Here is a 27,410-nt window from a genome sequence, read left to right as displayed (position 1 = left end):
TCAAATTTTATAAAATATATTTTCTATGTATAAATAATAATTATAAATATTTTGAAGAGCAACCGATGAGAAAATAAGGGTCCAAAATTTCTTTAGTTGGAAAATACAAAAATATATTGAGTCTTCATAAAAAAAAATCACCCAATTATTACTATTCTTTGGTTGTTGTTTTCACTTATCTTTTTTAAGGGTTGATTTGACATCACAACGATTGATCAAGGTGACGCTTATCTGTTATAGTTTTTTATCTTCCCTGCTTTGGACTCTTGAATTGGATTTGGATACCATTTATGTGTTCAGATAGCTTTTCACGCCATTCGAGTATGATTTACGATTTGTTGGTGGTCTTCCTGTAGCTTGATTCCCTTTAATGGTTCGGTTGTTGATGCGATCATATCTTTTTGTATCTAACTTTGTTCGAGTTTCTTAGTTAGGTTTTAATCTTTTCCTTGTATGACCCTTATGCGATCTTAAGTTGCTAGTTTTGTTTCAATAATGATAATAAATGATCCTAATTATATGCTTAATTTACGATTATTGTCAAAAATAGAGTGATTTGGTTGTATTGTTCATAGAAAAGGTACACAACTATATATACAAACAGTAGCCTATCTTAAGAAACTTATATCCTAGGAAAGTAGCATATTCTAGGTAAGAATTAAACTTAGGGATTTTATGACTATTTATAAGATCCTAATTAATTACATAATATTCCTAAATTAGGAATTTATTTTTTGACACTCTCCTTCAAGTTGGGGATGTATATCTTCCATTTTCAGCGTGTGCGCTAGTTTTTGAAAAATACTTTCTAGGTAACCCCTTGGTAAGTATATCAATAATTTGATCTCTAATAGACACATATGGCGTACAAATAAACCCATTGTCGAGTTTTTCCTTTATGAAATGTTTGTCTACTTCAATGTGCAATTCGTCCTATCATGTTGAACTGGGTTATGCGCTATATTGATGGCTGATTTATTATCACATTATAATTTCATTGGACCTTCCCACTTGATCTTCAAATCTTATAGGATCATCCTCAGACATAATAATTCACAAATTCCAAGTGACATTGCCCTAAACTCAACTTTTACACTTGATATAGCCACCACATTTTGTTTTTTGCTCCTCGAAGTCATAAGGTTTCCCTCCAAAAAAGTGCAATACCCTAAAGTTAACCTTTTGTCTACCATAGACCCTGCATAATCGACATTATTATAAGTTTCTAAAGTTAAATTTTCCCTTTTTTTTAAAAATGATTCATTTTCCTGTTGTGCCCTTTAGGATTATACATGAATCGGCTCACAACTCCAACTGCATAGGCAATGTCTGATCTGGTGTATGACAAATATATAAATTTTCCTACCAGCCTTTGATAGGAAACTCTATCTACTGTTATACCTTCGTTGCATCACCAAGTCCGTGGTTAGTTTCTATTGGTGTTTTTGCTGGTTTGTACCCCAATTTGCATATTTCTTCCAACAAGTCTAGGGTATATTTTTGTTGAGGTATGAAGATTCCTTGTTGAGAATGTACTACTTCAATTTCAAGGAAATATTTTAATTATGTCAAGCTCCTTGACTTCAAATTCCTTCACCATACACTTCTTTAAATCATCTATTCCTTTCAAGTCATCCCCTATAACTATAATATTATTTACATAAACTAATAGGATATGTACTACCCTTGAATTTGAGTGCTTCACAAATAAGGTGTGATCACCTTGACTTTGCTTATACCCTAGCTTTAACATTACCTTGGTAAACCTACCAAACCAAGATATTAGGAACTATTTTAGTCCATAAAGTCCCTTTTTTTTAACTTGCACACTACTTGCTCAGTGCTTGAGTCGAAACCTAGTGGAACATTTATATATACTTTATCCTCAAGATCTCCATGTAAGAAAACGTTTTTGATGTTAAATTGTTAAATCTTCCACCTTTGATTGGCAACCAAAGATAATAGAATTATGACAGTATTCATCTTGGCAACCGGAGCAAACATCTCGAGATAATCTATCCCATAAGTTTAAGAATGCCCCTTGTCCACCAACCTTGCTTTATACCTCTCTAGAGAACCGTCTAATTTGTACTTCATTATAAATACCCATCTACACCCCAGCGTCTTCTTCATTTCAGGAAGTGTTACTAAGTCCCATGTCCTATTCTTTTCAAGAGCTTCCATCTCAATTTGCATGACATTCTTCCAATTATCATCTTCTATTGCCTCAGATACATCTTTAGGAATGGTAATATTGTTTAGGCTAGTAAGGAAAGTTTTGTAGTTATTGGATAAGTTCTCGTAAGACATGAATAGGTACCTGGGTTTTTTGTACATGCTCTTTTCCCTTTTTCTAATTACGATAATAAATTCGAAATCCCTTTGATCAGTAGGTTCATTAGAGTTTTCAATAACAATATTTTGATCAAATATGGGTTTAATAGTTACCTTATTTTGTATTAGAGAGGAGGATGATTGAGCCTCTATTGGTGCCTTTCTCCTCGAGTAGACCATCAAAGGAAGTATAGTACGCTGAGTCCTTTGCTGAGGTGAAGTAGTATTATTTTCAATAGATTTTGTGGGAGTTTCTGTGGGAGTATGTTGAGACGAATCAGAATCTGGCTGTTCAACAGGAAACTGGTTACTAATCGGTGTGGTTGGAAGGTAAAGAAGTGGTTGAATAAAAAATATATCTTTGTCCTTATCTTATTTGATTGAAATCCCCCTAAAGATAAGGACGAGTGAAGTAGTTTTCCTGTTCTAGAAAGGTAACATCTGTTGAAATAAAATATTTTCTTATAGTATGATGATAACATTTGTATCCCTTTTGGGTGGATGAATAGCCCACAAAAACATATTTTAATGCTCTTGGATCAAGTTTTCCCCTTTTATGAGAATGTATATAGACAAAGTTTACACAACCAAATATATTGGGCTTAAGGTTAATGGAGGCATTGAAGTTTGGAAATAACTTGGCGAGAGATTGAATGGCACTTTGGATATCAAAGAATTTTGTGTGTAAACTGTTTATCATATAGGTAGCAGTTAAAACAACCTCTCCCCAATAGTTTTTAGGAACATTTTTTTGGAACAAGAGTGCTCTGGTGATAGCAAGAATATGGCCAAATTTTTTCTCAGCTACTATGTTCTTTTGGGGTGTATTAACACAGGAGGACTCATGTATAACACCCTTTTATTGAAAATAAGGTGATATAATATGGTTGAAGTAATCTCTGGCATTATCAGATTTGAATCTTTTTATTTCAGCTTATAAAAGACAGAACATCTGACTTTTGTTTTAGGAGAAAGATCCAAGACACTCTTGTACAATCGTCAATGAATAATGCAAACTAACGAGCCCCAAATATTTTTGAAACCGTATATGGCCCCCAAATATCACTATGGATGAGATCAAAAGAGTTGAGATTTCTTTTATTGCTTATTGGAAAAGACGTACACTTATGTTTTACTATTTCAAAAATGTCACAATGAAAATCTTCAACACTTAGTTTTTTTAACAGAGAAGGAAATATGAGCTTTATAACTTTAAAGGAATGATGACCAAGGAAAAGATGATGAAGCCATATTTGGTCTTTATTGATTTGGGATTATGACATTAGGGATAACGGTGAGGAACTCAAGGCACTAATCTATCCACCGGGATCTTCAAGATAGTATAAGTCGATGACTTCTTTAGCATGTCTAATCATCCTTCTCGATTTTAGATCCTGAAAAATACATTGGTTAGGGTGAAAGAGAATACAACAGTTAGAGTCTTTGGTGATTTTCTGGATCAAAATAAGATTGGTGAATAACTTAGGAACATGGAGAACATTTTTTAGAGTGAAGGTTTCACTTATGATAATATCCCCTTGTCCACCCACTGTTATAGTTGTGTCATCTACTACTGTTATTTTCTTATTTCTAGGACAGGGTGTATATGTGACAAACATAAGTGAGGAAATGGTTATATGGTTTGTAGCCCTTGAGTCAATTACCTAGGAACTTTGGGTAGATGTATTTGAGGATTTAGAGTTTTGAGAAGGGGATATACCTGAGAAAACCAGACTACATGTACTTATGGAAGAAGATTTTTCCAAAGACCCTAGAAGATTCTTAATCTTCTCAATATCTTCTTTATTGAATGCAGCAGGCTGTTCTTGAGAATCTTCAGCAAGTTGCTTGTCATATATGCATGTCTTTGCCCTTGTGATGGTCCTCTTTTTTTTTGAAAAATTTCTATTTGTTGTTTATGGTTTTCAACGAAGTTTCCAGAATTTCTCTCTTGTGTGACGAGGCTTCTTACAGTAGGTACACCATAGGGAGTCCTTATTAGCTATTGTCTGCCTATTATCTTCATGCATCATCGTTCTAGACCATATTTCCTCTATGTTACAGTCCTTGTAACCAGTGTAGACAAACTTTTTGGATCGGGTATATATATATATATTAAACTAACATTTTTTTCCATGCAGCCCAAGCCCGTATACAAGCGAAACAAACATAACACCCCAGCCTCTTCAATGTCGTTTCTCCAACAACCCGTAGCCAACGCCGGTTTTCTCGGTTCAATAAACGAACCACACGTTAGTAAGACTCCAAAGCCACGAAGACACCACAACATCAGGAGTTTCAGTTCGAACGGGACTCAAAAAGCTCAAACTAAAAATAACATAGCATTTTTCTTATAAATAACGTATGTAATCAACGCAAGAGGGGACGATTACACGCACACAAATCCTACGGGGAAAATCATACGAATACAAAGTTTTTTAAAGGAAATACCGAGAAGCGATTTGAACGGTGAAGAGACCAACATACTACAAAACGGAGTGGATCAAACGGTCGGATGAGGAGATCGGAGAGTGACAAGACCGAACGGTTTTCGTTCGATTCGTGAAGATAGAAACATTTTTCTCGACAAAACCAAGGCCGAATCCGAACTCCTAGCGTCGAGACGAACCTTCCCTTGAAGTTTGGTGTTGAACGGCTACCGGAGACCGGCATCAAGCAGTAATCATTTTCCCGGCAACTTGGCAAAGCTTTCTCTCATTCTAGTGTTAATCTGGTAAAAGAAAAAACGTGGGCTCCCTTTTGGTTTATGTTTGGATTTTAAATATGTAGTGCATTTCTTAACACATGGAATAGGCAGAAAGTCCAAATTTGGAAATGGATTTATTACAAAGATGTCTCCCGGGCTTTATAATCTGATCATTTAATCATTTAATGGAGTTTGGATTTTATGTTTTGGGCACCCTTTCATTCTTCGTTTACATATTAGTCCTTTTTTAATTATTTATTTATTTTGGTTTTTTTGTTAATATCTATTATCATAACGTTTTTCCATTTTATTTATTTTTCAATATCTAACCTTTTATTTATTTATTCATTTTTTTGGTTTTTTATTTTCATTGTTATTATTATTTTATTATTTCATTTTTTCTCTATTATTTTATTTTATTATTATTATGATATTATTTTTTATTCAATATTTCTTCCCTTTCGACATTTATTTATTTATTTATTTCATTTTTTTATTAATCTTCTTTTTTTTGGTTTATCCTGTTAGTATTTCATTTATTTATTTATTATTATTTTTTGTTTGGTTCTTGGAATTATTTAGTATTTATCCATTATTTTTCATCTAACATTCTCGATCCCTTTTTTAGAGAAGTTCACAACCAATCCAAGGTAAGTTAATTCAAATCGAATATTTTTAATTTTAATTTTCGTAATTAAAGACAACTGATAAATTAATTGGTACCGAAAGGGCGGTTTAAGGGTGTTAATCCTTCCTTGACCGTAACCGACTCCCGAACTCGACATAACTCTGGTAAAACGTAAATCAAGTAAGATGGTGTCCGACCCACCTAAATTCGTTTTAAAATGATCGGTGGCGACTCCTAACCCATTATTTCAAGTCGAAGCCCAATTCCGGGCTCAACCGAAAGACGGTTCCGACAGTTTGGCGACTCCGCTGGGGACAGGTAAGTGAGTCAGGCCAGAATTAATTTTCGGTTATCTTTTTATGCGAAAATTGTAAATTTTAATTTTAATTTATTTATTCGATTCCATTTATTTACCTTTTGATTATCTTTCAAGTAAATAGTTGTACTAACGTTTGTTCAATGATTTCAGATTTTTTAAAATTTTTCATCTTTGGCTCTATACCCGAGCTCCGAACCCGTTTTAAGTGGGGGTGAAAGCGACGCATTCGTGTGAATTTATTCACCGCATATGCCTAGCAAGTAGCCTTCGGGATTCATATACCTTACGTCTTCGTGTGAATTTATTCACCGCACAGACATAAGGGAATGTGTCCTCTCGAGTTTAACTTAGTCCACGCAAGCTTGTAATGGGCTTAGGACTAAGGGTTTGGCAAGCCCAAGGGGGCACCGGCAAGGAGAACTCGAGTACCTTTTTAGAACCTAAACCGGGAGAGTGTAGATAATTAGAGCCCACCCCAAAACCTCATTTCAAACCCTAGGCTACTTTGTTTCCGACTTTATTTTCTGTTCAAAGCATGCGAACTAGACAAATATACGGTTAGGATTTGTTTGAAATTAGCATGCGAGGTAGAGATCATGTCCGGGTATGAATTAAAGCATGTGGGGTAAACATCATGTGGGGTAAAACATCATGTGGGGTAGGACTTTTATTTTTCATGATTATTTTTTATCTTCACCTCGCTAACTCTTTTCATTTTTATTTTATTTTATTTTATTTTCATCACTTGCATCATTTCAAAGATGTGTTGATCCACCAAAAAACGTGTTGGCTAAACATGAATAATCTGCATTAATGGACAAAGGGGTTGTAATACAAGAGATTAAAATACAGAGGACGATCTACAAGGCGACTATATGTCACATTCAATCCAGAAGATGTGGTGCCTACAATTGAAGGGTATTTCACTCTGCTGCATTATAAAGGACTCATAATGAACCCGGGTCTACATCAAGCACAATGAAAGTCTATCTTTGAAGAACTGACTGACAGAGGTTGCAGGGGCAAGATGAAAGTTATTGATCTTAGGAGTCCTTTCAAAGACAATAATGGCAAAACGATAGCTGAAATTGGAGACCATTGCTGACAAATTCAAGAAACATACAAATGAACTTCACATAGTTCCTATCAATTGAGGGCTTCAATGACGTATTCGTTAGGAACGGTTTCAACAAAAGATAAATGCCAGAGATGCAGTCATTCGAGACTTCTTGGGCCAGTACAAAAAGCAACTCAACATTTGAATGGTTCATCCAGAGAAGCCAGAGCGGTTTGACAAGTTATTCAACCGATGACAGACGAAGGCAGAAGACTAGTCAACATGTCAGAAGCTGTCAGGATATTTTTGTCTCTTAAAAGATAAAACACTTTTGTCCCCAATAAGGATTATTTTTAATAACATACACATTTTTGGATCAATACCTCGAATATTGCATGCATCATGCATTCCTGCATATTTCGCATTATTTTTCTCTTTTTTTATTACATTCACATGTCTCATAAAAAATGAGAATATTTTGATCCTATGATATATAAGGAGCTTTACCAACAGTTGTTTGATGCACATGTGATGTCACCATATCCAGAGAAATCTATGAACCCCCTGTACCCCAGGTAGTATGATGAGAACGTTCATTGTGAATATCATAGCGGTGTCCCAGGGTGCACTATCAAGAACTACTCCACATTCAAGAGAGTTGTACAGAAGATGTGTAACCAGAACTGGATCGACTTCAACAACTTGGGGGCATCCAAGTGAGTAAGATCATTTCATCATTTGAGGCATTCTGTTTGAACTTTTTTTTTCCTCATTTTTCAAGTTTTGTAAGAACATTTATGTTATTTTAATGATGACGAGCAATGGATCACATTTGCAAACTTGCAATTCTTTGAATATCATTTGAATTAAGAAACTCTGTGAATGGCTCAAAGTTACGGATCTTTGACAAAGTAACATGTTTTAAAACAAGGACCTTGACCTTACCCAGAATATACCCTCAAACACCGTACCCTGCTCTTACAATTAACTAATACAACCTTTTCCTTTCATAAGGTACGGATAACATGAGGCATCATTTGCATATGACAATTACTATGTTTTTTATTTAAGATGTTCAATGACGATGATGATCTTTACAAATGAAATAGTCAAGTAGGTGAATCTAGTTTAGGTTAGTTGCTTGAAAATTGAACTCTAAAGATGAAATTTTTGACTTTCAACAAACACCTAGGCTATAACAGGTTCTTCTTGACAATCTTAAGAAATTAAATCCGTAAAGCTGAGCTATTCCACTAAGGCAATTGGTTATAGAGGAACTTGAAAGCCTGGTCTTATGAGTAGATTACGTTCAACCATGACATTGCTCGGACACTTGGCAATTCAGTGTTTGCTCCACTGCTCTTGTCAGGCTGAAGACTCTGTGATGAGATGAACCCTTCAGTGAACTTGATAAAACTGATTATAATGTTAAGTGGTCCCTCTAAAGCAATTGGTTAAACGCCCCGGCTTTATGGATCCAGCTTGTCGGATAACGAAAAATTAAATCAAATTTATCTGAGCAAGAAATTTTCGGTAATGTTGGACTAAGGGAGTTAAGGAACATCTGTTATAGTCGACTACACACGAGCACTCAAGAATTTCATTTTTAGACCGATATTTTTCGCACTGCCTTTGTTGGAGGAGCCTACAAAGCTTGAACAAATGGAAGATTTCAGAGGACGAAATAAAATCTCTAGTAATTGGTCATTCTAGTTGCGTCATTTTGTCCGCACCAAATGAAATGCCAAAGCATATTTCGATATTTAAAAAAAATGACATTTTGGGTTACCAAAACCTTAGAAAGGAGGCCAACCTAAAGCCAACTCATCCATTTGAACATTTGTCAAAGATTTGTAACTCTGAAAGCATTAAAAGAGCTCTTGATTCCTTTGATATTTTTTGAACTCACATTTACAATTTCAATTGCGAACAATATTTTACAACATTTTTATCATTTCTCTCTCCTAAAACAAGAAAAAAGAGAAAAACGTTTTCAAGCAGAACAGTCTCAGATATGAAAGGTCTGTAAAGCCAAAGCTCGGGAAGCAAATGGGGCACGATCCATTACAAGGACCTGATTGACAGACAAAGCACGAGACTCCATCCAGAAGATAACACATAATTCATTCATATTGCATGCATCTTAAACATACTTAGGTGCATCACATTCATAATTTTAGCATACACGTTTTTGCAGCTTTTAGAGTCAAGTTTTGACTTCAGGATGAAGGATACTCGATTCTCAATCGCCTTCAAAGAAGGATGGTGGTTGATTAACTCGGTAGTAAGAAGCTACACCTCAACCGACTTGACATCTTAGAACCAATTTCAGATAGGTTCGAGAACCAGTTCAAAACAAATCCAGTTCGACACAAACTCAACCATGAGCACGAAGAAAATTGGACTCAAAATGACACAATTAGCACGAGAGTAGATTTCAACTTCACGACGAATGATATCTAGCTCAAGGCCAAACTTTACAACGAATGGGTCATCCATGGTTTCAACTTCATGACAAAGGGAATCGTGTTCACCCCGCAACATGCAATACTTGGAAGGATATTCAAGTCGGGGCTCAACTTCATAACGAATAGGCCATCCACGATTTCAACTCCATGACGGAGGATATCATACCCACAATTTCAACTCTACAATGAAGGATATCGTGCCATTTGAGGCTCAACTTCATGACGAAGGGGCTTCCCAATTCTAGAGCCAATTTCAACTTCACAGCGAAGGATATTGGACTCCAGACAACACAAGTTCAACTTCACGACGAGGGGACCGCTGGTTGTCAATAAACAATTTCCCAATTTCAACTTCACAACGAAGGATATTGGACTCCAGACAACGCAAGTTCAACTTCACGACGAAGGGACCGCTGGTTGTCAATAAACAATTTTCCAATTCTAGAGTCAATTTTCAACTTCACAGCGAAGGATAGTGGACTCCAGACAACACAAGTTCAACTTCACGACGAAGGGACCACTGGTTGTCAATAAACAACTTCTCAATTTCAGAGCCAATTTCAACTTCACAACGAATGATATTGGACTCCAGACAACGCAAGTTCAACTTCACGAAGAAGGGACCGCTGGTTGTCAATAAACAACTTCCCAATTTCAGAGCCAATTTCAACTTCACAACGAAGGATATTGGACTCCAGACAACGCAAGTTCAACTTCACGACGAAGGGACCGCTGGTTGTCAATAAATAACTTCCCAATTTCAGAGCCAATTTCAACTTCACAGCGAAGGATATTGGACTCCAGACAACGTATGTTCAACTTCACGACGAAGGGACCGCTGGTTGTCAACAAACAACTTGTCAATTTCAGAGCCAATTTCAACTTCACAATGAAGGATATTGGACTCCAGACAACGCAAGTTCAACATTACGACGAAGGGACCGCTGGTTGTCAATAAACAATTTTCCAATTCTAGAGTCAATTTCAACTTCACAACGAAGGATAGTGGACTCCAGACAACACAAGTTCAACTTCATGATGAAGGGACCGCTGGTTGTTAACAAACAACTTCTCAATTTCAGAGCCAATTTCAACTTCACAACGAAGGATATTGGACTCCAGACAACGCAAGTTCAACTTCACGACGAAGGGACCGCTGGTTGTCAATAAACAACTTCTCAATTTCAGAGCCAATTCCAACTTCACAACGAAGGATATTGGACTCCAGACAACGCAAGTTCAACTTCACGACGAAGGGACCGTTGGTTGTCAATAAATAATTTCCCAATTTCAGAGTCAATTTCAACTTCACAGCGAAGGATATTAGACTCAAGACAACGCAAGTTCAACTTCACGACGAAGGGACCGCTGGTTATCAATAAACAACTTCCCAATTTCAGAGCTAATTTCAACTTCACAGCGAAGGATATTGGACTCAAGAAAACGCAAGTTCAACTTCACGACGAAGGGACCGCTGGTTGTCAATAAATAACTTTCAACTTCACAGCGAAGGATATTGGACTCCAGACAACACAAGTTCAACTTCACGACGAGGGGACCGCTGGTTGTCAATAAACAATTTCCCAATTTCAACTTCACAACGAAGGATATTGGACTCCAGACAACGCAAGTTCAACTTCATGACGAAGGGACCGCTGGTTGTCAATAAACAATTTTCCAATTCTAGAGTCAATTTCAACTTCACAGCGAAGGATAGTGGACTCCAGACAACACAAGTTCAACTTCACGACGAAGGGACCGCTGGTTGTCAATAAACAACTTTTCAATTTCAGAGCCAATTTCAACTTCACAACGAAGGATATTGGACTCCAGACAACGCAAGTTCAACTTCACGACGAAGGGACCGCTGGTTGTCAATAAACAACTTCCCAATTTCAGAGCCAATTTCAACTTCACAACGAAGGATATTGGACTCCAGACAACGCAAGTTCAACTTCACGACGAAGGGACCGCTGGTTGTCAATAAACAACTTCCCAATTTCAGAGCCAATTTCAACTTCACAATGAAGGATATTGGACTCCAGACAACGCAAGTTCAACTTCACGACGAAGGGATCGCTGGTTGTCAATAAACAATTTTCCAATTCTAGAGTCAAATTCAACTTCACAGCGAAGGATAGTGGACTCCAGACAACACAAGTTTAACTTCACGACGAAGGGACCGCTGGTTGTCAACAAACAACTTCTCAATTTCAGAGCCAATTTCAACTTCACAACGAAGGATATTGGACTCCAGACAACGCAAGTTCAACTTCACGACGAAGGAACCGCTGGTTGTCAATAAACAACTTCTCAATTTCAGAGCCAATTCCAACTTCACAACGAAGGATATTGGACTCCAGACAACGCAAGTTCAACTTCACGACGAAGGGACCGCTGGTTGTCAATAAACAATTTCCCAATTTCAGAGTCAATTTCAACTTCACAGCGAAGGATATTAGACTCAAGACAACGCAAGTTCAACTTCATGAAGAAGGGATCGCTGGTTGTCAATAAATAACTTCCCAATTTCAGAGCCAATTTCAACTTCACAGCGAATGATATTGGACTCAAGACAACGCAAGTTCAACTTCACGACGAAGGGACCGCTGGTTGTCAATAAATAACTTTCAACTTCACGACGGAGGATATTGGACTCGGAACAATGCTACTTACTTGGATTTCAACTTCACGACGAAGGATATCCAATTTTAGGCTCAACTTCACGACGAAGGGGCCACCCGCGGTTTCAACTTCATGACGAAGGGAATCGTGCACACAAGCATCATCCATCTTTAGATTGGATTTCAACTTCACGACGAAGGATATCCAAATCAAAGAAGGAGTATCTGTCAACAAAGACCTTCGAGTTCGACTATGCTCAGCTCCAAGGCACATCATTTAAAGCATAACTCAAGGCTAGAAGGGTTATCTGCCATCAAAATTATCGAGTTAGATTCCATTCAGCTCGATGAAACATCAATCGCACTACTTTTCGGTTGTAGTCGAGAAGAGGACCTGGATTAGCCGTGCCTTAGTGACAAGCAACCATTTTCAAGAAGCATATCTTAAGTCAAGAAAAAGCTATCTATCAATGAAGATTTCTGAGTTCGATTCCGATCCAAGGTCTTTAAACCGAGAAGAGGACCAAGGTTGACAATTTGGCAATAAGAAGTCACATTCCGATTCAAATTCTGAACTGCGGCTTTAATTCCATATCATTTCAAGATGGACTCGACTTTACGACGAATGAGTCACCCGCAACTCAATTCAACAGGGAGTTCTTCTTAATTGAGTTAATTTTCAACTCAACCAAACAAAAAGTGATTCTTTTAATCTTTGCCCTATCCCCGTTACACGACTATGGGCAAAGAGGGGCAGCTATAGACACACTTTTTGGATCGGGTATATATATATATATATATTAAACTAACATTTTTTTCCATGCAGCCCAAGCCCGTATACAAGCGAAACAAACATAATACCCCAGCCCCTTCAATGTCGTTTCTCCAACAACCCGTAGCCAACGCCGGTTTTCTCGGTTCAATAAACGAACTACACGTTAGTAAGACTCCAAAGCCACGAAGACACCACAACATCAGGAGTTTCAGTTCGAACGGGACTCAAAAAGCTCAAACTAAAAATAACATAGCATTTTTCTTATAAATAACGTATGTAATCAACGCAAGAGGGGACGATTACACGCACACAAATCCTACGGGGAAAATCATACGAATACAAAGTTTTTTAAAGGAAATACCAAGAAGCGATTTGAACGGTGAAGAGACCAACATACTACAAAACGGAGTGGATCAAACGGTCGGATGAGGAGATCGGAGAGTGACAAGACCGAACGGTTTTCGTTCGATTCGTGAAGATAGAAACATTTTTCTCGACAAAACCAAGGCCGGATCCGAACTCCTAGCGTCGAGACGAACCTTCCCTTGAAGTTTGGTGTTGAACGGCTACCGGAGACCGGCATCAAGCAGTAATCCTTTTCCCGGCAACTTGGCAAAGCTTTCTCTCATTCTAGTGTTAATCTGGTAAAAGAAAAAACGTGGGCTCCCTTTTGGTTTATGTTTGGATTTTAAATATGTAGTGCATTTCTTAACACATGGAATAGGCAGAAAAGTCCAAATTTGGAAATGGATTTATTACAAAGATGTCTCCCGAGCTTTATAATCTGATCATTTAATCATTAAATGGAGTTTGGATTTTATGTTTTGGGCACCCTTTCATTCTTCGTTTACATATTAGTCCTTTTTTAATTATTTATTTATTTTGGTTTCTTTTTGTTAATATCTATTATCATAATGTTTTTCATTTTATTTATTTTTCAATATCTAACCTTTTATTTATTTATTCATTTTTTTGGTTTTTTATTTTCATTGTTATTATTATTTTATTATTTCATTTTTTTCTCTATTATTTTATTTTATTATTATTATGATATTATTTTTTATTCAATATTTCTTCCCTTTTGACATTTATTTATTTCATTTTTTTATTAATATTCTTTTTTTTGGTTTATCCTGTTAGTATTTCATTTATTTATTTATTATTATTTTTTGTTTGGTTCTTGGAATTATTTAGTATTTATCCATTATTTTTCATCTAACATTCTCGATCCCTTTTTTAGAGAAGTTCACAACCAATCCAAGGTAAGTTAATTCAAATCGAATATTTTTAATTTTAATTTTCGCAATTAAAGACAACTGATAAATTAATTGGTACCGAAAGGGCAGTTTAAGGGTGTTAATCCTTCCTTGACCGTAACCGACTCCCGAACTCGACATAACTCTGGTAAAACGTAAATCAGGTAAAATGGTGTCCGACCCACCTAAATTCGTTTTAAAATGGTCGGTGGCGACTCCTAACCCATTATTTCAAGTCGAAGCCCAATTCCGGGCCCAACCGAAAGACGGTTCCGACAACCAGGGCTGAACTCTCCATTTGACTGTTTTCGATCATCACTCCTCTTCTTCATTCCTCAACACACATGATTGTGATTACCTCATTTAGTGAGGGCATATCCTCCTTTCCAAGGATTTGGATTCTTATTGCATCAAACTGAACGTTTAGTCCAGCAAGAAAAGCATAGATTCGATCTTTTTCTACAAACCGTTTTAGAATGGATGCATCTTCGCTATATCTCATTTGAATACACTGATAGTGATCCATTTCTTCCCACAGGTTCTGTAATAAGTTAGAATATTTTGTGATTGATCTATTTTCTTGCTTACTAGACGAGATCTTGGTCTTGATTTCATAGATCTGGGTTGGATCTCAAACCTTTGAATAAATCTGCTTTACTGTCTCTCATGTTTCTTGGGTTGTGTTCAGGAACATGCACGTATTATTAATTTCTGGAATCATGGAATTCCACAACTAGGACATTACCAATGAATCCGATTCATCCAATGCGTCGAACCTAAGGTCTCCTACTTTAGGTCCAGACCCAAGTATATGACTTAACTTTCCTTTTCCCTTTAGGAGCATTCGAATTGGTTGAGACCACTTAAGATAATTTTTCCATTCAACCTGTAAGCTGATTGCATGTTATGCAAATCCCTGTTGAAGTAGAGTATTTTTGTTCATTCATTGCGACTTCTTGAGCAATTTCAGTACTGTTGGTGCGGACTACTTCAACCATGTTAGTACCATGTACTTAAAGGATGGTTTTGAGACGAGCAAGGGATATGTTAGAAGGGAAAACAACGATTGGAGATGATCTACACTAGCTCTGCATGTCAAAAATGGAGTGATTTTGTTGTATTGTTCATAGAAAAGATATACGACTATGTATACAAAAAACAACTTATCTAAGGAAACTCCTATCCTAGGAAAGTAACATATTCTCGGTAAGAATTAAATCCCTTAAACTTAGGGATTGTAAGACTATTTATAAGCTTCTTTAACTTCTTAAGAAAATGATGCTTAGCTTGGACATTAACCAAGAATCCCCCTTTTTTTACCTATATGTTGTTCTAGATATGAATTCGACCCGATCCGATATTTTTACCCTGGCCCCGTTTACCTGCAATGACAAAGTGTGCTCAAATTCAGAACATGAGCAAAATTATTGAATCAAAATGGCTATGTATTTATCATTTACAGACCTGACCAATTTCCATTATATTCCTTCCACCACGACCCAGAACCTGCCCAATATGCTCCTCCAGAACGCCGACCGTGATGGGGTTGTTATGATCCTCATGAATAAAAATATAGCATAAGTCCTTTGATTTAGAACAGCAGTCATCAATTGTTAAACGCAAAAAATTAACTGACCCATATTCCCATATGTAATGAGGTAAGGGGAGATAGGATAGTAGGCTGCCCCAACACCCTTATTCCTATATGTAATGAGGTAAGGGGAGGTAGGATAGTAGGCTGTCCCCAACACCATAAATAGCATCAGTGAGAAGGCAATATGGATAAATCAAAACAGAAAGTGATGAACCTTGTGATTTGGAAACTTCCTGCTGGTCCCATTTGGTGCATAGTTCATGCATAGTTCGATTATATATTCGTTTATGTTCGTTCATTTATGTTCGAACAGAGGACAAGTTATTCAACGAAGATTATTGAAGTTGTTTGGATTTCAAGAAGATTGTTTTGTTGAACAAATTAACTTTAAGACTTTATTATGTTCATATAGCTTATTTATGATTTATGTATGTTTTTGTCGTATTCGAACAAATTAACTCTAAAGTTGTAGGTTATATTAAAGAATTTTAAGTTGTTATTCTTGTTGTTTACTTTTTTTACATTCATTTGTTGTGTTCGAATAAGTTTATTTTTTGTGTTTGTGTTGTTCGTTTATGTTCGTTTATGTTCATTTATTATGTTCGTTCGTTTGTGTTCGTTTACGTTCGTTTATGTTCGTTTATCATTTACATGAACGAACATGAACAAACTATATTCCTTAACGAACGAACATGAACAAAAAAAAATTTGTTCGTTTATGTTCGTGTTCTTTTATGTTCGTTTATTTATTAAATGAACGAACATGAACATACCTCCGTTCGTATGTGTTCGGTTCGTTTACATGCCTAGTGTTCTTTGTTCATAAAAAAAGAGACGATTAATGCGACTGCAATAGTCTGTTTAGACTCACGACAAAACAAAACTTCTATAACATAAATTAAAGAGGGTTGACTCCAAAACATCATGAATTGTTATGATTTTTTTGTTGCGTTCGATTGGAGCACCAGTATAGACCAAAATGCTCCACACATATAACAACGCCACCTTCAATGTAAGCCAATAAAACCCAAATTGTAGGACCTTTGCAGTAGTCTTCTCTTCCCCTTATTGCTCTCCACATGAAGCTAACTGGTTTTGAATTATGTAAGAATGAAAAAGAATATGAAATAGTTATTATATCAATGTTGATTTACATGATTTTGATAAAATCATGAGATGATGATTTTAAGGTTTTTGAAAAGTAAATCGAGTTGAATAGCTCGGTTTGAAAGTTTCAATAAATTTTCTTTAAATTACATTTCTTTTTATGTCTTAAAGTATTTTATGGAATTTTATGTTTTATTTCACTTTAGTTGAAGCGCGTAATGTTTTTCATGCGTAGGTTCGAATAAAGAAAATGACATGAAGTGAGGAGCTTTTCGAGCATCTTTTAGAAATCAAACCTACCGACAGTATCAGTAAGACATCCTATCTTTGACTTATTAGTGGCATGCACATTATATCTCTTGGTTTGCTTTATCAGATATTTTTTATGGGTATGTAATAGTAAACTATAATTATTTTAATTTTGACTAATTTTAGTTATAATTGTATTTATAAATGAATTGTATAAATATTATGTTTTAAATGATTTTTAAATTAAACAGTATTTAGACAGTTTTATATAGTTATGAAATAGCATTGAGCTGCCTAATTATTACGTAAAATCGAATTTATTTTGATTGATAAATTATTATTTTATGAATATACACACTTAACGAAATATATTTAAAGTTGATAAAGGGATGTTTTAGAATGAAACGAAATTTTAAACAATTATATTTAACGAATGTCTGAAATGTTAATGTAACATCTTTAACTCGTAACTCGAAACACATACGGGTTATAGGTGTTACAGAGGAGACATCCACTAGGAAATGTGCCTAATAGAAGGGGGATCTTGTGGAGGTTGAGGTGGCGGATATGAGAGAATGTGCCTAATAAAAGATGGACCTTGTGGAGGCTGAGGTGACAGACACGACGGAATGAGCCTAACAGAAGGAAAACCTTGTGGTTTTGGAGGCCGACGAGGTGGTAAAACATTTCTGCCGCTCTCGCTGTGGCCCGTTTCTGGTTGTAGTCTTTCTTGAAATAAAGCTACGATCCATTTTTAAATGAAGTATAAATTCATAAATTGGAAGCTATGCTTCGAGGCATAACCAAGAAATCATGTAGTATCTGAATGCGAGAAGCATTTGCCCAGAAGCAAGGCTTATACTGATACGGCAAAACCTATCAAGAAAAACCTTCTCACGTCTGGTCGGATGTAAAAGAATCATCTCCTTGACCTCCACAAGGTCCTCTTTTTATTAGGCCCATTCCGGCGTACTCGTCACCTCCGCGTCTTAAATTTGCTCTCTCACATGTACTGCTTCAGCCACCACCTCTTACACCGTAGAGAAAAGTTGGGTCTTTATTCATGTACTATGAGCAAAGTTGATGTTGCCTTTTCATCACCTCTTTGAAGATCCACCACGCACAAATCGATCGAGTAATAGAAGGAAATCTGAAAACAACGAGGATGATAACAGTAAAAACTGAGCTTCATTAGCAAGAGGTGACACTGATGATCCTGACTAAGTAGTAAGCTGCTTGATATCACTTAAACAATGTTTTAAATTTGAGTCTTTATGTATGTAGAAAATTTTCGTCTAAGTGCCTTAATAAACTAGTAGTTGAAAGCGTTGATATCCTTAACATGAGCATAGATAAATACGAGTGAAGACATCTTAAGTGTTGTTAGTCTTAACATGAGCAGAGACATCTCGATGTTATATTAACATAAAATTTTTGATGTTTTAGGAAAAAAATGATTAAATATTTTAAGAAACTCAATCGTTAAAAATGATGTCCGTAGTATGAAATGAGACACGGAGACACTATAGAAAAGGTCAAGTGTCTCAACAAAGCAATATTCTGTAGTCGGGTGATCATTTTGTAACTTTTAATAGTAGAATGACTCAACAAAACAACATTCTATAGTTGGAAGACTATTTATAACTTTTAATAGTTCAGATACTTAAAAAAAAAGTACTGACGACTATTTGTGTACCTCACACTTTTAGCATATATGTATCTCGATATTATGCCATTGAAAACACGATTTACTTTATTTAATTAGTGGCAATTACATAGATGACAAGTTTGTCTTTCATATTTGAAACTTGAACGTATAATATCATGGAATCTAACAAACACGATTTATAAATGTAAAAAAATTGTTACTAAACTCTGAAGTGTGAATATTTTAGGGACTAGAATTATTAAATCAAACTCATGAGGACTGCATTTAACATACACGAATAGTACAAGGACCTGGAACATATTCCGTCCATTTTTTTGGTTCTCATCAAACTCTCAAAGCATTTCAACTTTAGATCTCAACCGTCCATTTTCTCCCTTATAACTCCATCTCTAGCCTCTCAAATTCACTCCTTCCACTTTAACTAGCTTGTCTCGTGTCAACGCTCTTTGTGCTTCTCTCACGCCTCGTACTTATACCGACTCACGGCTTCAAGATCCGTTAGTATTTTATTTTGAAAATCTATGATTTTCTTTCTTATGATCTGAATTTTTATGGGTATTTATTGATTTTCTCTTAATTTTTAGGATCTGATCTGATCAGATAGAAATATCAAGAGAAAGATGTTTGGGAGAGCACCAAAGAAGAGCGATAACACCAAATACTATGAGATATTGGGAGTATCGAAAAACGCTTCCCAAGATGATCTAAAGAAGGCTTATAGAAAAGCTGCTATTAAGAATCATCCGGATAAGGGCGGCGATCCTGAAAAAGTTTGTGCTTTTTCGATTGACTAAGTGGTTTTTCGAATTGGGTTTTCCCTGTTTTATCTTGATTCTCTTTTGATCTGGGATAATTGTGATTGGGGTTGAGAATTTTGGGTATTAGGGTTTGTTGGATTATGTGTTGTTTTCGATTGTGTTGAGTTTAGCTTTGTTTGATTGTATGCATTATGCATTGTGCTTTGGAATTCAGTTTAAAGAGCTGGCTCAAGCTTATGAGGTGCTGAGTGATCCAGAGAAGCGAGAGATTTACGATCAGTATGGTGAGGACGCCCTTAAAGAAGGAATGGGCGGTGGCAGCGGCCATGACCCATTCGACATCTTCCAGTCATTCTTTGGTGGCAGTCCTTTTGGTGGTATGATTTTGAATTAGAACTTGTTGATTGCATTTTCGGTTATTGGAATGTGTTCGATTTTAATCACTTCAAGCCTAAAACTGTGTTACCTGTGCAGGTGGAAGCAGCAGAGGCCGTAGACAAAGAAGGGGAGAGGATGTAATCCATCCCGTCAAAGTATCGTTGGAAGATCTTTACAACGGGATGTCAAAAAAGCTCCCTCTTTCACGGAACGTAATTTGCTCCAAGTGCAAGGGGTTAGTGTTTGAATTGAGTTGATGTTTGTGGTATCGCTAGTGGTTGGACTGCTTCAATCGGCGTTCTATGTTTATGGAAATTGTTTTACATGAAAATTTTGCAGTAAAGGGTCTAAATCAGGTGCGTCAACGAAATGTTCTGGTTGTCAAGGTTCTGGAATGAAAGTCTCCATCCGGCAGATCGGTCCTGGGATGATCCAACAAATGCAGCATCCTTGCGGTGAGTGTAAGGGTACTGGTGAGACCATCAACGACAAGGATCGTTGCCCACAATGCAAAGGTGATAAGGTTGTGCAAGAGAAGAAAGTCTTGGAAGTTATTGTTGAAAAGGGTATGCAGAATGGACAAAAGATTACTTTCCCAGGAGAAGCCGACGAAGCAGTAAGGCTAATTTATATCTTAAATAAGATTGCATTTTTTTAACGAATCCGATTCTTTCTAGCTGTTGCTAACTTGGTTGGTTGGGGATTTTTCTTCTTGCAGCCTGATACGGTCACTGGGGACGTCGTATTTATCCTACAACAGAAAGATCATCCAAAACTTAAAAGAAAGGGTGATGACTTATTTCTCGACCATACATTGACACTTACCGAGGCCCTTTGTGGCTTTCAGTTCATAATGACTCATTTAGATGGCAGACAACTCCTAATTAAAACACAACCCGGGGAAGTTGTTAAGCCTGGTAAGTGAGGAATTGTCTTTTCCTTAATTGGTAAATGTCCTTACAGCTTTGTTAATTTAACAGTTGTGTTATTGGTCGTTGATCTTGTTGATTTACAATGAACCCTCTTCACGTAAAAGTAGCTTGCTGTAGAGCTTTGTAATATCTGTTAGTCGAAGTTTATATTTACAAAGGCTATTCTAGCCGTGCCTAATATGATTGTTGTTTTCTCCTCGTTTAACGTAGATCAATACAAAGCAATAAACGATGAAGGCATGCCGATTTATCAGAGGCCATTTATGAGAGGTAAACTGTACATTCACTTCACCGTTGATTTCCCCGATACCTTGACCCCAGACCAGTGCAAGGCTCTAGAGGCTGTACTACCGCCAAGGTCCTCGGTCCAGCTAACTGACATGGAACTCGATGAGTGTGAGGAAACAACTCTGCACGATGTTAACATGGAGGAAGAGAAGCGTAGGAAACATGCACAAGCTCAAGAGGCCTACGAGGAAGATGAGGACATGCATGGTGGTGCACAGAGGGTACAGTGCGCTCAGCAATGATAAACCAAATGTCCGAGACAGTGGGTGGTTTTCTGCAACGGAAACGGCCGAGGGGCCTGAAGCGAGAAGGGATTGAAATCATTTGAGAATAAGATTCATTCTCAAACATCGTTGTGTTTTGTTAATCTGTTTTTAGTAACTGAAATGGTCTTGTAGGCTTTACAAACCGACTGTTTAAGCATGCAAAGATTTAGGTTTGGAACTTGACCACTATTATTATGTAGTACAACTTTGTATTTCTTCTATGTTGGAATTTATTATTATTTTTCTATCTAAATTTAGAAAATTATTTATAATTTTGATCCCAAAATGCTTAGTAATTTCACATATGAAGGTACATTTTCTTTTATTTTTTTACTTCACAATTTTAGATATTTTGCATGATATTTAAGATATACAAATGACAAGTACCTAAATTACCAGGCAAAGCTAACATCAAGGATTTATGTGAAAATGCCACCAAGTGCAAAGTTTTTTTTTATTGAACAACCCCTCGTTATTAAAAGAAACAAAGATTCTGACCTAAAATGGAAATCAGGCACCTAAATGTGTCTTCCAATAGGAAACTACATCAGAGACCACAGTTTTAACTACATAGAGGAACCAGGACAAGAACTGACCTTCTTCAGTAGTCCCTTAATCTCGTTCTCAAGCTTTGCCTTCATCTCCAGAGGCAGATTATCGCCGGATTTCTCAAGCATTGATGTCATCATCACAAGATTCTTCCTCATAAAATCAATATTGGGAGGTGCATCCCCCAGGCGAGGCACCGACACTGGACTAGTAAGATTTGCAGGCAATCGGAATCCCTCCGTGCGTTTAGTAGTTACGATATTGTCATTCTGAAGGTGATATTTTGTAAGGGTTGCACCGAAAGGATTGTTCCCCTCTAAACTCTGCAATGCTTTGGCAGCATCGTTACTTCGCATAAAGATAATCCGGGCAGTACTAGAATCTTTTAATATCTGAAGCTCTGATTCCTTCAAGGATCCAAACCTGGAAAATGTTGCAACCAAGACTTCTTTTGAAGGCATGGAAGCACCAGGGGTGAATGTCAAGAGAAGAGTGGTTGCAGGGGCTTTCCCACTTGCCCCTCCTCCATTATAATCTAAAATCATATTTGGTGTGCCTAAAATAACCTCTCCTTTCTTCCTCCTCTTCCGAGAGGGTTTTTTTGCAGGAGGAACATCGTTAGCCTCCTGCAAATCTTTTATTGACATGTTGGGTTCTGCGCCAGTTCCGTTTAGATCAGGTATGTTTGAAGAGGGCATAGGGCTCGGAAGGCCAGATTGTGCTTTTGGCTTCCTTATTCTCTTCTTCTTCTGATCTGGCTTACTTTCAGATGCAAATGAAACCAAATTTGGTATTGTTAGAGGTGGAATGGTTGCACCAGAATCAGGAAGAACAACATTAAGTCCCTCTCTGTTACTTTGTTCAATAACTGTTTTCACAGAATGTGGGCCAACCGCTTGAAAATCTAACAAAACCAAGCCAGAGCTTGCATTATTTCCATCAGCAACAATTGAGCTTGGAGTTACAGCACCATCTCCATTTAAATCTGGTATGTTTGTAGCATGTTTAGTCTCCAGATGGGTTTGTTTCCCATTAGGTATGTCCGAGGCCATTGCTTCAGACACTTTCACTGATAAGTTACATGGCAAAAAGTTGATATTCCCATCTAATGTGCCCGAAAGAGAGTTAATGTTTGATGTTATTGAGATTGTAGGCTTCTTTTTCTTTTGCCTTTTATTCTCATGAAGAGTGAGGGGCGAGGAAGTAGGCTTCGTTTGAAGTAGATCGTTCCCTGACAAGCAAGGATTCTTAACGGTAGCCTCTTTCTCACTGGCCATATTCTTGCAATGCATCTCGTAAATGGATTCATCATGATATACTGAAATTCTGAATCTGGAGAAGAACCACTCAAACAGACCAAAGGTTTTACTTTCAGTTGAAAACAGGCAATCGACAGCTAGAATATGTAGCTCGGAAAGCAGTTCAGCAGAAGATATACCGCTGAGTTCCGGAAAAGCAGTAACATCATTTCCACCTATGAATTTCCTATACCAAGTTTTCTGGAACTTCTTTGCACTTCTTTTGTCAGCTGAAGAGGACCCGATAAATTCATTAACCCTCTCATGAGTAACTTTCAAAGCTGCAGAATCTTCTGTTTCACCTGAAACTTTACCTTCTAACTTAACATAGGGATACGACAAATACTTGCTCTTCTTACGTCCTCTGAACTCATAGCCCAATTCATTTCTTGGTTCACTGTTGTCATCTCGGTTTTTGACGGAAACACATGTGCCCTGATCAGGCATTTCAAACGGAGTGTTGCTATTCCTCACCTCGTCATAAATTTTCCTCTTCCTCTTCCTCGAAGTCAAAGCCTGTTTGCTAGAGAAAGCCACCCGGTCGCCACTTAAGGTCTTGGCCGAAACCGCATTCTGATCGAGCTGTAACATCTCATCCTGCATTACATCAGATTGTTCCAACAAGAATTTATTTGGTATGCTGTTCTTTTCAGCATTCTCCGCATCACATGTCGTTTCCCACAGTTGATGCAAGGGCAACTGGCAATGTCCTACGGAACAGTAAAACGCTGACAAGTAGCTCTGTAGGACAACAAACTCAAGCATATCAGGCTTTCTAACAACCTGTGCAAGATTCTTGAGTTGACAAAGAAACTTCACAGTCTCAAATCGTGCAGCAGAAAACTCCGCCAATTGACCAGATTTACCCTCTGCCAAGGAAACTCCTTCCTTAGAAGCGGAACTATTAGATAATAACTTATTTTCTTTCAGAACACAAGAACACATCATCTCCGACTTCAGGCACTTCCCGAAATCATCCATAGCCTTCTCAACTGCAGCAAGAAAGCTTCTAGCTTTATTCTGTCTAATCATCTGCTCAAAGTTCACAAGGAAAGGCTTCAACTGAGATGGGCAGCACCAAGCAAAATGGCTAAAACCAAAGTACCCAACGAGCAAGCAGTTTTTCTCTTCACCAACCAAAGCATACTCCGGTGCCTCTGAAGGATCTAAAATCTTCCCCGACCACCAACTCAGACTCTTCGTTCTAACCCAAACAATATCCCCTACATAAAACTTATGCTCCGGTCCAACAGTTACCAACTCCACCTCATTTCCGGCTTCCTTTAACTCATACTCACTTAACATTAACCCAGTTCTGTTCACTTCATTTAAAGTTCCCGAAAAGTCCACAAAAAGAGATATGTTGTCTCCGGAAACTTGTACCTTATTAACCGAATCAACTCCATTAATCGTCAAACGATCAACTCCCTTCGTCCCCTCATCCTTAACAGATTCTATAACCGCATCGTCCTTCATCCCACTTCCTCTATCCACTTCCATACCAATTTGACCCTCTTCCATTTTATCAACTACATCGTTCAGTAAACAATATTCTGCAGTCTCAATAACACTGACACCATTCCCTTTTACATCCATGGCTAACCTATCTCCTGCAACAGCATTGCCATTTTCTCGAAGCTGAACGTTAAAAATGGAGCCTAACCCATTACTACTTTCGATCAAAGTGAGCAAATCAGGAGCTGCAAAACCTTCCTCTAAGAGTTCCAAATCTGGGTTTTTCGATTCTAAGCTTTCTGGGGTTTTAGGGTTCTCCATTATTAATATTCTCTAAGCATCTGATAAAGAAAATAATTCAAACGCCATTCATCCAAAAAAAAAAATCTAAAACATACTAAACGGGTAAAAGAGACCCAGAATCAAAATGGGGATTATAAGTACCTGAGAGTAAGAACAAGTGGGGAAAAAAAGAACACCTTGGCATTCACACTGAGAGCTGAGTTGACGACGAGTCAAAATGATTCACACATCCGAGTTGAAAATGAAGGTTGTTAGGTGAGTGGTCAAGGAGATTTAATTAAAAAAAATTCATCAATAAATGATAAAGCGGAAGCAGATTATGAGATTCTGAAAAACAAATTGGGCAAAATTTACTCTGTATGAATGAGAAATTTCAGGAAAAAGATCCATTTTTATCTAGGTTTGTAAAATTTTAAAAATAAAATTAATTGTTTGATAATTATAATAAAAGAAATTTTTAAAATTGATTTTGATAATTCATTTTTTATCCAATTCCAATTTAATTTTAAAAAAAAATTCTTAACCTTATTTAATTAATGAATATAATTTTATAATAGAATATAATTTTATTCAATCTTAATGTATATTTTTATATTCCACGTTATTATAATTATTTATAATTTTTATAAAGCTGAAGCTATTCATATTGTAGTTTTAAATTCATAAAATTTTAATAATTTAATTTTCAAATTAGTTAATTATCCAAACAAAATAATCATAAATATTGGCATTTTGAAACGCATAAAAAAATTAAAATTCTTCGTTTAAACCCACCTCTGATTAATTAAATTCATGTTTGAACTATTTGTATATTTGGATAATCCTTAAATATTTTAATTATATTTAGAATAATACTAATAACTTTTATTAATTACTGAATTTTTTTCGGCCACCTGTTAATTACGTAACGAATTTAGATGTCAATAATGTTTTGGGTAAATTACATATTTAGTACCTAAATTATTAAATAAATTTTTATTTTTTAAAGTCATACATGAAGTTTAATTTTTGTTTTGTTTTAGTATTCCGTCGTTAAAAAATTTAGTTTTCTTTCATTTTAGTACCATGTTCAAAAGTTTATGTTAAGTTTTGAAAAAAAAATGATAATTTTTAATAGTATGTTACTAAAATGAAATGAAAACTAAACATTAGGTATGATTTTAAAAAAAATTGAAAGTTAAGATATTAAAACGGAACAAAACTGATAGTTTATGTACTAAATACGTAATTTACCCTCTTTTTAATTATTTTTTTCATATTATAAAATTATAAACCTAAATTTCACACTTTCATTAGATTCGATAATTTATATAATATTTTCGTGTATTCTATTATACTAATTCAATGTCACATGCAAACCAACTTCGGCTTCACGGATTCGATTTCTTACCTCTTTAATTAAAGTTAGGACGTAATTGTACGAATCAAACGAAATCATTAATTCTTGATCGATCATTGATAATGTATACGTATTCTATAGGCGTAATTGTTCGAATTCAAGATCTTTATAAAATAATAACATTATTTTTACCACTAAAATAACTTAATGAATTCGGTATTGTGTAACGTTAAATCTCGAGATTAGGGAAAATGAAATATTGTAACATAGGTTCAAGAAACCATCTGCAAACCACCATTTCCTACTTGATCTTGACCCTTCCCTCTCAAATCCTTTATCGATGCAAAGCTCTCGAGAATCAATTACCCGGAGCAGGGTAAGCAACGGAAAAGTAATAACTTCCGACAACAGCGAACGATGCGATTCGACTACGAGCCATCCGTATCGAGATGTCACGTAACAAGAGGTTCCTATCTGCAGGGTGGATGCCGGCGAGTTTCTCGAATCATTTCCCTGGTGTGTTCCACTTGAGAAGCTTCCTCTCCATTGAAATGAACTGCATGAAGGCAATCAAAACACCATGAATAAAGCACTGATTGCAACTACATTATTCTGAGACTTACTTTCTTGGAATAGCCATGTCCAACACTCATGTTAATCCAAATACATAGGAAAATTAAAAGTTCTAGCCATATCGGTGTCGAACACGTGTCCGAGTCCGAGTAATATAGTATTGTGAGTTTGTAACATAATGTCCCACTTCACACTTGCATACAACAGAATGAAAACAAGAAAAATGTCGTAAGATGAAAACAGGAACACCTTGCGTACTAATTGATTATCTCGAAAGTTGACGACAAAGCTAAAATTGGACGAACAAAGCCTCGTCAAAGACAAAGTGACAGTGGCACCAAATAAAAGAAATACCTTGGGCAACGCTGTACATTGTGATCGACTTTTGGCAGTGTCCAAAGCTCATACTCGAATCTGAGTAACATAGGTTAGAACAATGACAAGAAGTTGCAAGCATATAATCGACTAAACAATTTGCATGCAA

The 27,410-nt window shown here is 36.5% G+C and overlaps 2 protein-coding genes across 3 annotated transcripts; one reads left to right on the top strand and one right to left on the bottom strand.

Annotated features, from left to right (window-relative positions):
* Positions 1 to 19,193: 19,193 nt before the first annotated feature.
* On the top strand, positions 19,194 to 21,646 carry LOC120204148 (dnaJ protein homolog). Its single transcript, XM_039204245.1, has 7 exons — positions 19,194 to 19,284; positions 19,372 to 19,557; positions 19,760 to 19,922; positions 20,020 to 20,158; positions 20,263 to 20,539; positions 20,642 to 20,840; positions 21,066 to 21,646. The coding sequence occupies exons 2-7, from the start codon at positions 19,408 to 19,410 to the stop codon at positions 21,383 to 21,385; spliced, it is 1,248 nt and encodes a 415-aa protein (XP_039060176.1). The 5' UTR covers positions 19,194 to 19,284; positions 19,372 to 19,407; the 3' UTR covers positions 21,386 to 21,646.
* A 167-nt stretch (positions 21,647 to 21,813) lies between these two features.
* LOC120204147 (serine/threonine-protein kinase ATM-like) lies at positions 21,814 to 25,331 on the bottom strand. 2 transcript variants are annotated; one of them, XM_039204244.1, is made up of 2 exons: positions 25,156 to 25,331; positions 21,814 to 25,044 (listed from the first exon to the last, which is right to left on the bottom strand). In XM_039204244.1, the coding sequence occupies exon 2, from the start codon at positions 25,030 to 25,032 to the stop codon at positions 21,976 to 21,978; it is 3,057 nt and encodes a 1,018-aa protein (XP_039060175.1). In that variant the 5' UTR covers positions 25,033 to 25,044; positions 25,156 to 25,331; the 3' UTR covers positions 21,814 to 21,975. The 2 variants fall into 2 exon arrangements, with proteins under 2 accessions (XP_039060175.1, XP_039060174.1); XM_039204243.1 differs by having other exon boundaries at positions 21,814 to 25,052; positions 25,156 to 25,330.
* Between the last annotated feature and the right edge of the window lie 2,079 nt (positions 25,332 to 27,410).

This window comes from Hibiscus syriacus, unplaced genomic scaffold (genome assembly GCF_006381635.1).
Source record: "Hibiscus syriacus cultivar Baekdansim isolate YM2019G1 unplaced genomic scaffold, ASM638163v2 tig00010533_pilon, whole genome shotgun sequence".
NCBI lineage: Eukaryota > Viridiplantae > Streptophyta > Magnoliopsida > Malvales > Malvaceae > Hibiscus > Hibiscus syriacus.
The sequence above is the reverse complement of the archived record's forward strand: the minus strand, read 5'-3'. Positions and strand labels throughout refer to the sequence as shown.

Excerpts from the sequence above, each read along its gene's own strand:
- LOC120204148 (XM_039204245.1), top strand. The coding sequence starts at position 19,408 with ATGTTTGGGAGAGCACCAAAGAAGAGCGATAACACCAAATACTATGAG. Across the intron at positions 19,558-19,759 it reads AGGGCGGCGATCCTGAAAAA|TTTAAAGAGCTGGCTCAAGC; the intron begins GTTTGTGCTTTT and ends TTTGGAATTCAG. Across the intron at positions 20,841-21,065 it reads CGGGGAAGTTGTTAAGCCTG|ATCAATACAAAGCAATAAAC; the intron begins GTAAGTGAGGAA and ends CGTTTAACGTAG.
- LOC120204147 (XM_039204244.1), bottom strand. The coding sequence starts at position 25,032 with ATGGAGAACCCTAAAACCCCAGAAAGCTTAGAATCGAAAAACCCAGAT.